The sequence below is a fragment of the Lactuca serriola genome, chromosome 4 (genome assembly GCF_051521515.1).
Source record: "Lactuca serriola cultivar US96UC23 chromosome 4, Lser_US96UC23_V15, whole genome shotgun sequence".
NCBI classification, from domain to species: domain Eukaryota; kingdom Viridiplantae; phylum Streptophyta; class Magnoliopsida; order Asterales; family Asteraceae; genus Lactuca; species Lactuca serriola.
In genome coordinates, this window is record NC_136411.1 from 253,128,561 (window position 1) to 253,143,415 (window position 14,855).

Here is a 14,855-nt window from a genome sequence, read left to right on the forward strand (position 1 = left end):
ACTACTATCACCCTTTGATTTCATCCATTAACTTCTTCTTCTGGGTTAAATCTTCAAGATCTTCATGAACACCAAGAACACTCTAGTGTTTTGGGCCGAAATCAACCCTTTTAGCTTCCATATCGTAAGTATCTCTTCCCTATACTTGCTATCGAGTACAAACCCTTGATTTGCACCTTGAAAACATCCATTACACAAGAACAATAGGAGTTTACGGCCAAGAGCATCTCCTTTGGCCATAAACCCTTGTTAAATGTGCATTGGTTGACCATAAACTCTTAAAGCTAAGCATTGAACCTAGAAAACTTCCTTGATGCTTGAAAGGACATTAAATCATTCTTTGGCGCAAAACTTTATGATTTTAAGGTCGTAAACTAATAGGGCCGTAAACCCTATGGCCGAAACTCTCAAAAAGCATACCATTTTGGCCGTAAACACCATTATGTGGCCATACACCCCTTTTATGCAATCTTATATGACTCTAACACCTCCAGTCAAGCATTTCGTTGTTCCTAAGGTGTTTTACCTTACATGATTAGTTGTATAAACACTAAATATATACATATATGTGTTATTAGATGCTTATTAGCATCCGCTTGTGCCCGAGATTTCACATAGAACTCAGCATCCTTTTCCGATCTTTAAGTCAAACCACTCACTACAGGTGAGTTCATACCCCTGACCAAACTTTTAAATGATTTTAAATTCTTTTATCAGGGCGGGGGATACAAGTTGATAACATTATAGTTATTATATCAATCACATGTGATTAGTAACTATCAAACAAGTGGATTTTCTTATACTTCAAACTCTTTTATCAATCAATCTCTTCAAAACATTTTATAAATTGACATCAAGTTATCTATTGCCATCCAAATGGTTAAAAATCTTTTATATTTTAAACTCTTTATTAAACTTTTTTAAACTTATATATATTGTCAAAATCATGTCGATATAGATATAGTTATATAAGTAAGGTTGAAAGGACTTAGGACTGATAAGTCACTTTATTTCCTGTTCCTTGTTTGGTTGTGGACTTACAGTATCTTGTTGTTTGTCTGAGTGTAGTTTGAATCTTAGTTATATATTATGTGTATATGTATAGACATAAAAGCTCTTACATCAGTTCAGCATCATTGGGTAGCAAAGGTGTACAAACATACTCATTCATTCAAACAGCATTACTAGTAAATTATAATAGGTATACTTTAGGGGTTCATTATTCACTATTTCTAATTCAATGGAGCATACATGAGTCAGTTCAAGTACACTATAATGAGAAACAAAAAGAACATACTATGATGAGAAACTAAGAGAACATACACTACACTATACAAGAGAACATACTAACCACTAGAACAGAGAGAACATACAATACACTAGAACATACTATACGAACACTAGAATACTATAACATTAATGTGAGCCACCACTTCATGGAATGGAAATCTACTGCCATGTCATGTTTTGTAACGAAAGTCTCCTGGAAGGAGAGCGTGAACTTGTGTATAGATCTATACGAGATTGACCGTCCTACACCTTGTTCCTAGCTACAGTGGGACCTGCAGGTCATATTTGCATAATTAACCATATGTTTAGCATATATTTTTATTCATTTTTAGCTAATTATGTGCATAATGTGGACAAAAGGTACTTAATAATGCTTTAATTGTGTTTTTAGTTCAAAATACATGCTTGGAAGTAAAAAGGAATAAGGAGAAGCAATTAGAGACCAAAGAATGAAGAAGAAGGAAAAATCCGCACCTACTCGGCGAGTCCACGCACCAATTCAGCGAGTTCATGAGAATGTTCCCAAAGAAAAGTCAAAAATCCTTGCCGTACATGGATTTTGCACTTGTACTCGGCGAGTACACGACCTACTCGCCGAGTTGCCCCTTTTTGTGATAACTATAAATATTGGATCTTAATCCGAATTGAGGAGTTTCTGGCTTTCTTGGAGATAGACTTGCGATTGAAGAACCCTTGGAAGACCTGAAGAACTCTAACCTTCGATCTTTTGAAGACTCAAGGCGAATTAGGTTATATTTTCCACTTAATCTTAGGATTGAATCATGTTTAGCCTAGTTAAATTCGTGTTTGAGCTTGTTTCCACTGTAATCATGAGCTATATTCGTATTGTTTCTATTTAGGAAGAACCAAATTACTCCAATGTTTGAATTATTACTTTTGTTAATTGTTAATTGGTGATTTTATTAAATTAAGTTTGTTAAAGTACCTTATGCATTACCCACAACTATTTTCTTTTAATTGGAAGACAATTAAGCTACATGAACATCTCTTAGTTGTTAACCTCATATGTTTATGTGACCACTTTATCATATGTCTAGGAATAATGAATATGAAACTAGAATTAATAAGAGAATGGGTAAATTAATGTGTAAGCTTGTTTTAGAAACCAACAAACAAGAGGTGACTTGAAACACCCACTTGATTAACCAATTAAAAATCTTATTTAATCCAAATAATTGAACTAGGGAATTAATTAGTTTAAACAATTGGTCACTGCTTGAATTGATTAATTGTCTAAGGGTTGGTATTAGTGAACATGAATTTAACCACTATAGTTGGTAACCAATAACAATCAATTTACCATATTATTATACAAATAACCATAGGAGTGAATTGGTTGGACATAAACAGAAACTGTTTATCAATTTTGGTCAATTTTTATTTGTTTTAGTTTTTAGTTAATCACTTGTTAGGTGGTGTGTTTATGTTTCTAGTCTTGTAAAACTAGAGAAAAACCTTTACTTTTATTACTTGCTTAGTTAAAATTAGTTATTAGTTTAATTTCCGTTCCCTGAGTTCGACACTCTACTTACCCAACTATACCACTAAAAGAGAGGATCACTGCCTTTGTGTGCTAAATTTATAATTTAAAAGTAGGATTAAAACCAGTGCATTTTACACACATCAAGTTTTTGGCGCCGTTGTCGGGGAAAGGTTCAAAAATTAAATCTCTTTACTAATTTTATCGATCCTTTCTGTGAGTTTTCTTGCACAAAGTTAATTTTTTTAGTCATTCAGTAAGTAGGTTAGGTTTTAGAATCCATTAGTATTTTTTTTGAATTTTTACCATTAGTTTTAATTTTTTTTATAAAACAAGATACTCGCCGAGTGCACTCGCACCTACTCGGCGAGTAGCCTGTTGTTTGGTATTTAATTTTCGTTTAGTTCAGTTGCATTTTTTTTGTTCTTTTTACGTGTTTTTCTTGTTTTATTTTAGAATTTTCATGACCAGAGGATCCAACACTCCGCTGGTACCCCCGCTTGAAGACCCAGAATCCGCGTTGAGAAAGAACAAAGGCAAAGACGTGGAATGCTCGAATACACCTAACAAGTCGCCTTTGTCTAACTTGAAGACGGTTTTTGGGAAGAAGAAGAGCATGAAATCAAGAGCATCCAACGCATCTTTAGAAACCGAAGAACCAATCAAAGAAGACACCGAGTACGAAACCGAGGAGGAAGAAGAAGCTACATACGGGCACGACTCCGATTCCGGTGACGAGTTAGCTCTTACCATGGCTAACATTGATGAAATCCCCATGGGGAAATGGAAGAAGAGGATACGTGATGACACTGGCCCAGGACTTGTGCAACCCGCAATTCCCACAACTGCTACTTTTGAGCTTAAGGGTCACGTTCTTGCTCTACTCAAGGAGATCCCCTTCACCGGAAAAGACCACGAAGATGCTTACAAACACTTGGATGAAGTCAATGATGTAGCTGATTATTTCAATGTTCCAAATGTGCCTCGGGAAACTCAGCTACTTCGCATGCTTCCGGTTACTTTGAAGGGTGCTGCAAAGGATTGGCTCAAGTCATTGCCCCCGGATCTATCACTACATGGGCCCAAATGAAAGAGGAGTTTATTGATCAATTCTGTCCACCATCCAAGATATCCAAGCTAAAGAAAGCCATAGCTAACTTTGAACAACAAGCTGGAGAGTCACTATATGAAGCTTAGGAGAAGTACAAGAGCCTGCTAAGGAATTTCCCACATCATGACCTCAATAGTCAACAAGAAGTCTCCATCTTTTATGACGGAGTAAATGTTACCACAAAGCAATTACTTGAATCGCAAGGTCCACTTACGAAGAAGGCACCTCCAGTGATAAAGCAATTAATTGAAGAATTCTCTAAGAATTTTAGAGAATACCATAATCCAAGAAATGATGTGACTAGGGGGCCACCTATGCAGCTTCAGAGGACTTGTCAGCAGTCATGGCTATGCCAAAAACCATGGATCAGAGGATGGACAAAGTGGATCAAGCAATACATGCTATTCGGGTGGGTTGTGAGAACTGCAATGGGCCTCATCTTAGTAGAGACTGTGACTTGGATGAAAATGGCAATAAGAAGGTGCAAGTATGTTACTCAAGTGGGGACCGATATGATGAAGATTGGCGCAAACCAAAGAAGGACTGGCTCCCTTATGACGAGTACAAGAAGGCTAAGGAAGAGCCGACACAAGAAAGAAAACCAAGTTTGGAAGAGATGCTTACCAAGTTTGTAGCTGCTTCAGAAAAGAGACATAATGATCATGACGCTGCAATCCAGGAAACAAGAACCATGCTTAGAAACCAGCAAGCATCTATCCACAACATTAAAACACAGCTTGGGCAACTTCCTTAACAAATCAATCAAAGATCACCGGGCGAACTTCCTAGTAAAACCAAAAACAACCCACGAGGCACGCATATAAACATAGTCACAACAAGAAGTGGGAAGATAATTACTCCTCTGGTCCCCATTCAGAATGAAGCACCCAAAGACTTGCAATAGGAGGATGCAGAAAAACAAGATCAAAATAAAATTTGCATGAAACAGACTCTACTCGCTGAGCCCAAAATATTGACTGGACGAGTCCATTGCCAAATTCCGAAAATCAAATCCCTGAAAAGCCCTTTCAGCCTCCAATGCCACATCCACCCCGAGCTAAGAAAGAAAAGCAGGAAAAGGAGTACCAGAAGTTTCTTGACCATATTAAAGCTCTTCAAATCAACATACCCTTCATCGAAGTAGTCGCTCAAATGCCAAAATATGCAAAATTCCTCAAGGAGATACTAACCAATAGAAGGAAGATGGAGGAGGTGAAAGAAGTAGTTCTTAACGAAAATTGCTCAGCTACCATGCTAAACAAATTACCAAAGAAGAAGGGTGACCCGGGAAGCTTGACTTTACCTTGCCAATTTGGCAACTTAGCTACCATTCATGCTTTGGCTGATTCGGGAGAAAGTGTGAACCTCATGCCTTATTCATTCTTCAAGAAGCTGGATCTCCCAGAACCAAGGCCAATTCGTATGGCAATTCACTTAGCAAACAAGACAGTCACATTTCCAAGAGGAATATGTGAAGACTTATTGGTCAAGGTGGACAAGTTTATGTTTCCCGCAGACTTTATAATTCTAGACATGGAAGAAGACCCTCAAGGCCCGATCATCCTTGGAAGACCTTTTCTCAACACGGTAAGTGCTATAGTGGACATGAGAGACTCGAAGATTACTTTATGGGTAGGAGATGATTCAGTCACTTTTGGGGTTGATCAAGCTATGAAGTATGCGATGAATAGTGATGACATGGCATTCTCGATTTCCATGTTTGATGAATTGATGGAGGGATGCGATAATAAAGATCCCAACAAGTCCACCATCTTTGATGAAGAATTTGATGCTGAAAAAGACTTACTAGAGATCGAGAGGCTGCTGGAAGAAGCTGAGTATGAAGAATTAATAAAGCATTCTGAAAGAGCTACTCGGCGAGTAGGGCCGATCTACTCGCCGAGTCCATGAGAAGAACCAATTGAATTCGTAAATTCTGCTGCAGAATCGCCGAGTCCCTTACCTGTACTCGGCGAGTACAACATGCAGAACGTAAAACTGGAACTCAAAACATTACCAGATCACTTGGAGTATGCTTTCCTTGAAGATGGTCATCAAAAGCCAGTTATAATAGCCTATGGCCTATCTGAATCTGAAAAAGAAGAACTAGTCCAAGTCTTGAAGAAGCGAAAGCGGGCCATAGCATGGAGCATTACCGACATCAAGGGAATAAGTCCCTCTTATTGTTCTCACAAGATTAACCTGGAGGAAGGAGCAAAGCCAGTTGTGCAACACCAAAGAAGATTAACCAAAACACGCAAGAAGTGGTTAAGAAGGAAGTAGTCAAGCTCTTAGATGTGGGGATCATTTGCTCTATTTCCGACAGTCCATGGATGAGTCCGGTCCAAGTGGTGCCCAAGAAAGGAGGAATGATGGTCATAACCAATGAAAAGAACGAGCTTATTCCGATACGAACGGTAACCGGTTGGATAGTGTGCATCGATTATCGAAAGCTAAATTATGCCACTCATAAAGACCATTTTCCTTTACCTTTTATTGATCAAATGCTAGAAAGATTATCGGGCCATAGTTATTATTGTTTCTTACACGACTGTTCGGGTTATTTCCAAATACCCATAGACCCAATGGACCAAGAAAAGACCACTTTCACTTGCCCAACTGGAACTTTTTCCTATCGTCGCATGCCCTTTAGGTTATGCAATGCACCCGCGACATTTCAAAGGTGCATGACAACCATATTCCACGACATGGTGGAAAAATTCATGGAAGTCTTTATGGACGATTTTTCTGTTTTTGGATTGTCCTTCCATGATTGTCTCACTAACCTTGATTTGATGCTTGCTAGGTGTAAAAAAACCGAATTAGTTCTTAATTGGGAGAAATGTCACTTTATGGTCAAGGAGGGTATAGTTTTAGGCCACAAGGTTTCTAAATCGGGAATTGAAGTGGATCGGGCAAAGATTGACACCGTTGCCAAATTACCCCCACCAACTAATGTGAAGGGCATTAGAAGTTTTCTTGGAAACGCGGGTTTTTTATAAAAGATTTTTGAAAAATAACTAGACCTCTAACACAATTGCTTTTGAAAGATGCACCATTCAATTTTACTAAAAAGTGTTTAGAGGCGTTTGAATTGTTGAAAGAAAAATTGACTAATGCCCCGATCATTATTGCCCCGAATTGGGATTTACTATTTGAAATAATGTGTGATGCTAGTGACTTTGCTTTAGGAGCTGTCCTTGGTCAAAGGGTTGATAAGCACTTTCGACCCATTTATTATGCAAGTAAAATTTAAATCCGACCCAAGAGAATTACACCACCACCAAAAAAAAATTATTAGCTATGGTGTATGCCTTTGATAAATTCTGCCCTTATTTAGTTTTATCTAAAACAACTATTTTTACTGACCACTCTGCTATCAAGTATTTGTTTGCCAAGCAGGATGCCAAGCCAAGATTTATACGTTGGGTTCTACTTCTTCAAGAGTTTGACATCGAGATAGGCGACAAGAAGGGAATGGAGAATGTAGCAGCCGACCACTTATCAAGGCTTGAAAACCCGCAATTGCAAGAAGATAAATTTGGAGATGATATGCCGGACGAGTACATTATGGTGACTACGGGAGAAGAGCCATGGTTCGCGGACATAGCTAATTACTTAGCTAGCAAGTACATCCTAAAATATATTACCCACCAACAAAAGAAGAAATTCGTTTTAGAAATATTATATTACTTTTGGGATGAGCCTTATCTTTTTCGAAGTTGCGTGGATGGAATCATACAAAGATGTGTGTTCGGGAATGAAAGCCGACAAATCTTGGAGCATTGTCATAGCGGCCCACCGGTGGACATCATGGAGCACACTACACTGCTAAGAATATCTTTGACATTGGGTTATATTGGCCCACAATTTTTAAAGATGCAACCCAATTTGTCAAAGAATGTGATGCATGCCAAAGAGCGGGAAACATTTCATCCAGAAATGAAATGCGACAACAAAGTATTCAAGCGTGCGAAGTATTTGATGTATGGGGGATCGATTTCATGGGACCATTTCCCATGTCAAAAGGCAACAAATATATATTGGTGGCGGTGGATTATGTATCCAAATGGGCAGAGGCACAAGCATTACCAACTAATGATGCTCGGGTGGTGGTGCGATTTTTGAAGAAGCTATTTTCAAGATTTGGAGTTCCAAAAGCTCTTATAAGTGACCGAGGCACTCATTTTGCCAATGATCAACTAGAAAAGGTGTTAAGGGGATATGGGGTAACTCATAAATTCTCTATATCTTACCACCCGCAAGCTAGTGAGCAAACCGAAGTGACCAATAGAGCCTTGAAGAGAATCTTGGAGAGATCGGTGGGGAGCAATCGGAAAGAGTGGTCGGACAAGCTAGATGAGGCACTTTGGGCCTTCCAAACAGCTTTCAAAACACCTATTGGTACTACACCATATAGGCTAGTTTATGGAAAGCAATGTCATTTACCATTGGAAATCGAGCATAAAGCTTTTTGGGCTTTAAAAATGTGCAACTTCAACATAGCGGAGCTCCAGAACAACCGGTTGATGAAAATGAATGCTCTTGAGGAACTTAGACATGATGCTTACACTAGTTATTTAATCTATAAATAGATAACTAAAAGTTGGCATGACAAGAGGATCAAGGATAATAAATTGTTTCATGAAGGGAAAAAGGTGTTACTTTTTAATTCAAGACTTAAAGTTTTTCCGGGCAAACTCAGGTCAAGATGGGATGGTCCTTTTCAAGTGAAGAAGGTGTTTCCACATGGTGCTATAGAGTTATTATCAAAAGATGGTACCCTTTTCAAGGTCAATGGACATAGAATGAAAAAGATATGAAGAAGGAGTCCGAAGAAATGAAGACATAGAAGAAGGCCTACTATTGGAGGGAATGGCAGAAACATAGTATGGAAGGAGTCCAGCTAATGACTCCTTAAAAAGAAGCGCTTGTTGGAGGCAACCCGAGTTTAAAGTTTGCATTTCTTTTCCCTTTGTTTTCTTTTTAATTTCTTAGGATCTGTTTTATTTTCATTATTCTTCTGAAAATATGTTTTAAATGATTGCTTGAGGGCAAGCAATGCATAGAGTGTGGGGTGGTGATTTAAAAATAAAAAAAAATTAAGTTTTTTTCAAACTGCAAGCCTTACTCGCCGAGTTTATACGTTTACTCGGCGAGTACATGTTTAAAAAAACCCAGAAAATCGCGAAAACATGGATCTACTCGGCGTGTAGAACTCTACTACTCGGCGAGTAGAAATTTACACCGGTTGTTTTCAATCTGTAAATAAGGGTTTTTCACTCATTTTACCCATTACGCTCATATTCGCCGTGCGTATCTCCTCTCAAGCGATTTCCTCATTTTTTGTTGAATCTCCATCTTTCAAGCATAAATGTATGATCTTTACTCCCAATACTTTTTAAATGTTGAAGCTTTATCAATTCGTAGTTCTTATTTTGCCCAAAACTCGGATTTGGGGGTTTTCTCCAATTCTAGGGTTTTGATTTTACTATGAATTACGAGGCTTAGTCAGAATTTCTTATGGATTAGTGTTTAATGGACTTAGTACAGCAAAACCCTCTACAAAATTAGATGTTTCAAGTGACCTAATATGGTCCGATTGGAATCTGGTCCTGATGTTCTTCCTACTCGTCGAGTAGTTCATGAACTCGGCGAGTAGTAGCCTTTAAAGTTCTGTTTTGTTTAATTTTAATTGTTGGGTGTTGTTTGTTTGTGCTTTCTTAATGTTATTTTGCAGAAACCATGTCCAGAAGAGGGAAACTTCACGAGGGGGAAGCCAAGGAGACATCCTGTGGCTTTCTTTTCGCCAAATAACTTCTAAATCATCACAGGCCTGCGGTAAAAATAAATTGGAAGCTTTAAAGCAGAAAGAGATCCACCTCCCCGATGCAATAAACTGGGACTAGTTGGGAAAGATCGGGTTGGAGGAAGAATTGATGCCTTACTTGGTGAAATCTTGTGATGAATGTGGGGTATTCAAGATCCAAGAGCCGGTTTTCGCGGAGTTGCGCTGGGAATTCTTTGCTACCATCTCATTCTGAGGTGGTAGTGAGTATTATAATTCCAATGCTATTTCATTTTCACTCGGTGGGGAGTTGCGACAATGCAACATAGCGGAGCTTGCATGGAGAATTGGCATGTACGATCAAAATGCCATGTTAAATGAAGATTTTGAAACCTTCTTGGAGCAGTGCCATAAAGATCTTCCTCAAGAGGTTGTTGCGTCCACCTGGTGGAACACCATTGCCAACCGGGTATACATTCCATCTTCCACACAGGAAGGCCACATCCGCTCACCAATTCATCATCTCATCCACCGCCTCATTGCTAGCACAATCAATATGCGGAAGGACGATGACAAGGTCCCGACCCTTGATATCTTCTACCTTTGGAGCATCATTACTCCCGATGTCTTTTGCAACCTTCCGTACTGCTTAGCCAAATATCTCTCGGATGGGGCTGTCAAAAAAAAGGTGACCTCCAAAATCAATGGAGGAATGTTGGTAACGAGGCTCGCGAGATCATATGGGATCTTGGATTTACCAGTAGTGAGAGGCCTAACCGTAATTTCTCCCTTCCGTTCAACACTACACTATATCGGAGGGCGAGAATTGTGGAAAAATTTGGAGATTCTTATGTAATTCCACATTCAGACGAGGCAGTTGTTCCGGAGGAGACAAGACGGCGGGTGAGGCAAAGGAGTGAGAGGGCCCGAGAAGACCCACCGGTAATTCCGGTGGAAGATGAGAATGACAGGTGGAACCAAGCTGAATATCGAAGATACTTGGATGACATCGGGCGAGGTGTTAATAACAACAATGCGTCAATCGAGTATCTTTTGCAACAATTGAACATCGCCCCACAGCCCGACCCTGATTATCCCTATATCATGAATTGGGATGAACAGATGTGTAGGAACAATGAAGGAGGAGGTAGTGGTGCTGGAGGAGCGAACATGGATGAGGAAGATTGAAGATTGGTTGTTTTGTGTTTTTATTTGTTTTTATGGTGTTTGGTTTTGGATTATTGTTGAACTTGGATAATTAAGTTTTTAGGACTTTTATTTGGTTGCTTTCACTTGTGGTCACATTTTTTTCTAGATTAGGAGGTTAGGATGCATTTAGAAGTCTTAAGGGTCAAAGTTCAAGTGAGGAGTGCTTAGATGAGTGTGCGAGGTGTTTTCCATTATGGTTGAGTCTGTTAGAGTTGGGAGTGATAGAGTGCATTATTACTGAAGTAATTAGAAGAAGGATCACTAAATTATCCCAATTCAGCATCTCAGTCAAGATGTAAACGAACAGGACAATTTTTCTCAACTCAGTGCCTACTCGGCGAGTACATGGGTAATTACACGACATTACTGCAAGTTGGCAATACACTCGCCGAGTACACAACTTACTCGTCGAGTCCATCAACATTTTTCGAATCCCAGAGTTGATTTGGGCACGTTCATTGCTGTCTTATCCATCTTTTTTGTAAGGATTCATTACTGGAGGTTTCTAGGAGCTTTGTCCTACATATTTGAGTCATTTGCAAGTCTACCACATGCGACATGACACCCAAGACATGGAAGAGCTGTTCCCATGTCTAAAGTCATTCAAAGTTGGAGCTTAGTTGAAGAAAATCACCTTCGCGACTGATACCCCAGGGGAGTTTGTTCCAATTTTCTCTATATTTCATTTTTTTTTGTTTTCATGCATACCATGCAATGGGGACATTGCATGAATTAAGTGTGGGCTAGGGGGTTGGTTACATCTTAGCAAATTTCGAATCCTAATATCATAATTTAGGTCTATTTTAAAATTTTTTAAACTGTTGCATACCAAAAATGTTACTAAGGATTTAGTTTAGAAAATTTTGGAAATAAAGTAATTAGGATTCCATGTTAGAATTGTGTGGATGATTGCATGAAAACTCAAATGTTTAGTTGAGCCTATATACGTTCTAGTGCATTTGTGGCTTCCTTATTCTAGTGAAATCATGGGACAAAAACACGACCTCGCTTAGCCCGAAGGATGCAATATGTTTAGCATCGTGTACCAGAAATGTATCTAGAAAAATTATTATCGTTAACCAATAAAGGCTGAAGTTGAGCGCCCCTGCTAAAGCATGTAGGGTTTTGAGTGAAAAAAAAAGAAGTGAGTTACATGTTAAAAAAAAGAGAGAGAGAATTACAAGAAAAGTTTGAAGAATTTTTGGAGCATCAATGTTAAAGTATGAAGTAAAAGATCAAAAATTCTGAAGAACGTCAAAAAGTTGAAGATACCAAAAATCAAACAGCAAGGTGGTGAATTCAAAGAAATTAAAGATTAAAGATCAAAGAAGTGAAGAATTCCAAAGAGCTCCAATGTGGTATCATAAATTGTAATTGTCTAGATTACGTGTGCTTGGGTTGTTGAAACCAAAAACACCTTGAGGTTAAGAGGTTTTCTAGGGATGGATTCGGAGGGATGCATAAAATGACCATTGTTCGGAAAAAGTGGGCGAATGTTTATGAGGATTGTGTGTATTTAGAGTATGAGGGTTTATTACGGAAATTTTAGACACAAATGCATGCATTGCAGTCTTGGCATAATGGTTGGGTTCGATTGGAGTTGTCCTATGTGATTCTAATGTGTTAAAATTTAGTTTTGCTTGGGGGCAAGCAAAAGTCAAGTGTGGGGTATTTTGATATTTTCATAAATAACCATATGTTTAGCATATATTTTTATTCATTTGTAGCTAATTATGTGTATAATGTGGACAAAAGGTACTTAATAATGCTTTAATTGTGTTTTTAGTTCAAAAGACATGCTTGGAAGTAAAAAGGAATACGGAGAAGTAATTAGAGACCAAAGAATGAAGAAGAAGGAAAATCCACACCTACTCGGCGAGTCCACGCACCAACTCGGCGAGTTCATGAGCATGTTCCCGAAGAAAAGTCAAAAATCCTTGCCGTACACGGATTTTGCACTTGTACTCAGCGAGTACACGACCTACTCGCCGAGTTGCACCTGTTTTGTTATAACTATAAATATTGGATATTAATCCGAATTGAGCACTTTTCTAGCTTTCTTGGAGATAGACTTGTGATTGAAGAACCCTTACAAGACCTGAAGAACCCTAACCTTCTATCTTTTGAAGACTCAAGGCGAATTAGTTTATATTTTCCACTTAATCTTAGTATTTAATCACGTTTAGCCTAGTTAAATTCGTGTTTGAGCTTGTTTCCACTGTAATCATGAGCTAAATTCGTATTGTTTCCATTTAGGAAGAACCAAATTACTCCTATGGTTTAATCATTACTTTTTTTATTTTTTTATTGGTGATTTTATTAAATTAAGTTTGTTAAAGAACCTTATGCATTACCCACAACTATTTTCTTTTAATTGGAAGACAATTAAGCTACATGAACATCTCTTAGTTGTTAACCTCATATGTTTATGTGACCACTTTATCATATGTCTAGGAATAATGAACATGAAACTAGAATTAATAAGAGAATGGGTAAATTAATGTGTAAGCTTGTTTTAGAAACCAACAAACAAGAGGTTAATGAAACACCCACTTGATTAACCAATTAAAAATCTTATTTAATCCAAATAATTGAACTAGGGAATTAATTAGTTTAAACAATTGGTCACTGCTTGAATTGATTAATTGTCTAAGGGTTGGTATTAGTGAACATGAATTTAACCACTATAGTTGGTAACCAATAACAATCAATTTACCATATTATTATACAAATAACCATAGGAGTGAATTGGTTGGACATAAACAGAAACTGTTTATCAATTTTGGTCAATTTTTATTTGTTTTAGTTTTTAGTTAATCACTTGTTAGGTGGTGTGTTTATGTTTCTAGTCTTGTAAAACTAGAGAAAAACCTCTACTTTTATTACTTGCTTAGTTAAAATTAGTTATTAGTTTAATTTCCGTTCCCTGAGTTCGACACTCTACTTACCCAACTATACCACTAAAAGACAGGTTCACTGCCTTTATGTGCTAAATTTATAATTTAAAAGTAGGCTTAAAACCAGTACATTTTACACACATCAGCAGGTCTACGGGTGACGAATGTCTTACCATTTCGACGTCTTTGATTGTTGTGTTTTTACTCGTCAATAAAGTATGGTTACAACCTCATCACATTTTACCTTAATTAACAAACCGGTTTAAGGTAGTTAGTACATTAGTAGTTACTTATATAGAATACTAGAGTACATCGTTATTTTCCCATGACATTCACATTATGATCTTCTCACATAAACGGTAATGTAAACTATATTTTGGTAATGATAGTCATACTTGGGAAAATTACTCACTTTTACAAACAAACGACATACAGAACATTCAGGTCTTGGTAGAAGGCTACTTTTAGTAGAAAATATAGGATTTTCTAGGTGATACAAACATTTACTACAAACACTTACAAACATTTACATCAAACATTTACAAACACTTTCATACAAACAATGACACTAAAATACTTATGAACTCACCAGCTTAAATGTTGATCCTCTCTTTTAAAGTAACTTGTATTCTCAGATCACCAGTAGACAGGTACCGATGACTAGGTTTTGAGAAGATGGAGGTTTCAAGACTTGTCTTTATTTGATTATTCATTTTTGGTGTCTTATAAACTATACACATAACACACTTGTATTAAATAATATTATTAATGCAATGGATGATGTTGTTGCTAATTTACTATTATGCATTGTTGTGATACTGTACATGACGTCCTCCGCCCCCGAACGTTTCCGTCGTTCAGGTTTTGGGGTGTGACAAATTGGTATCAGAGCTTTGTTTATAGTGAATTTAATATATCAATCCATAAAATATATACAATCTATAAACACATCGGGATTAAAATACTCTGCCCAAGAGTTTATACTTTTAAATAATAAAATGTTTAACCAAAGTATACATACCTGCATTCATACTAAAATCAGTGCCACTAAGACAGAAC

General features: G+C 37.6%; 1 protein-coding gene and 1 non-coding gene across 2 annotated transcripts; one reads left to right on the forward strand and one right to left on the reverse strand.

The window, feature by feature from the left end:
- Nucleotides 1-3,925: 3,925 nt before the first annotated feature.
- On the reverse strand, nt 3,926-4,032 carry LOC145049039 (small nucleolar RNA R71). Its single transcript, XR_013683160.1, has one exon. It is a non-coding gene; the product is annotated as a small nucleolar RNA R71 (small nucleolar RNA).
- A 908-nt stretch (nt 4,033-4,940) lies between these two features.
- LOC145099287 (uncharacterized) lies at nt 4,941-10,878 on the forward strand. Its single transcript, XM_079036876.1, has 5 exons — nt 4,941-5,740; nt 6,709-6,859; nt 7,305-7,475; nt 7,697-8,306; nt 10,559-10,878. The coding sequence occupies exons 1-5, from the start codon at nt 4,941-4,943 to the stop codon at nt 10,876-10,878; spliced, it is 2,052 nt and encodes a 683-aa protein (XP_078893002.1).
- The last annotated feature ends 3,977 nt before the right edge of the window (nt 10,879-14,855 follow it).

What these genes read in the sequence shown, in the direction of transcription:
- LOC145099287 (XM_079036876.1), top strand. Translation starts at nt 4,941, where the DNA reads ATGCCACATCCACCCCGAGCTAAGAAAGAAAAGCAGGAAAAGGAGTAC. An exon ending in AGGCTGCTGGAAGAAGCTGA is followed by an intron (nt 5,741 to 6,708) that starts GTATGAAGAATT and finishes GATGCTTGCTAG; the next exon opens with GTGTAAAAAAACCGAATTAG. An exon ending in AGCTTTCAAAACACCTATTG is followed by an intron (nt 8,307 to 10,558) that starts GTACTACACCAT and finishes TTCCACATTCAG; the next exon opens with ACGAGGCAGTTGTTCCGGAG.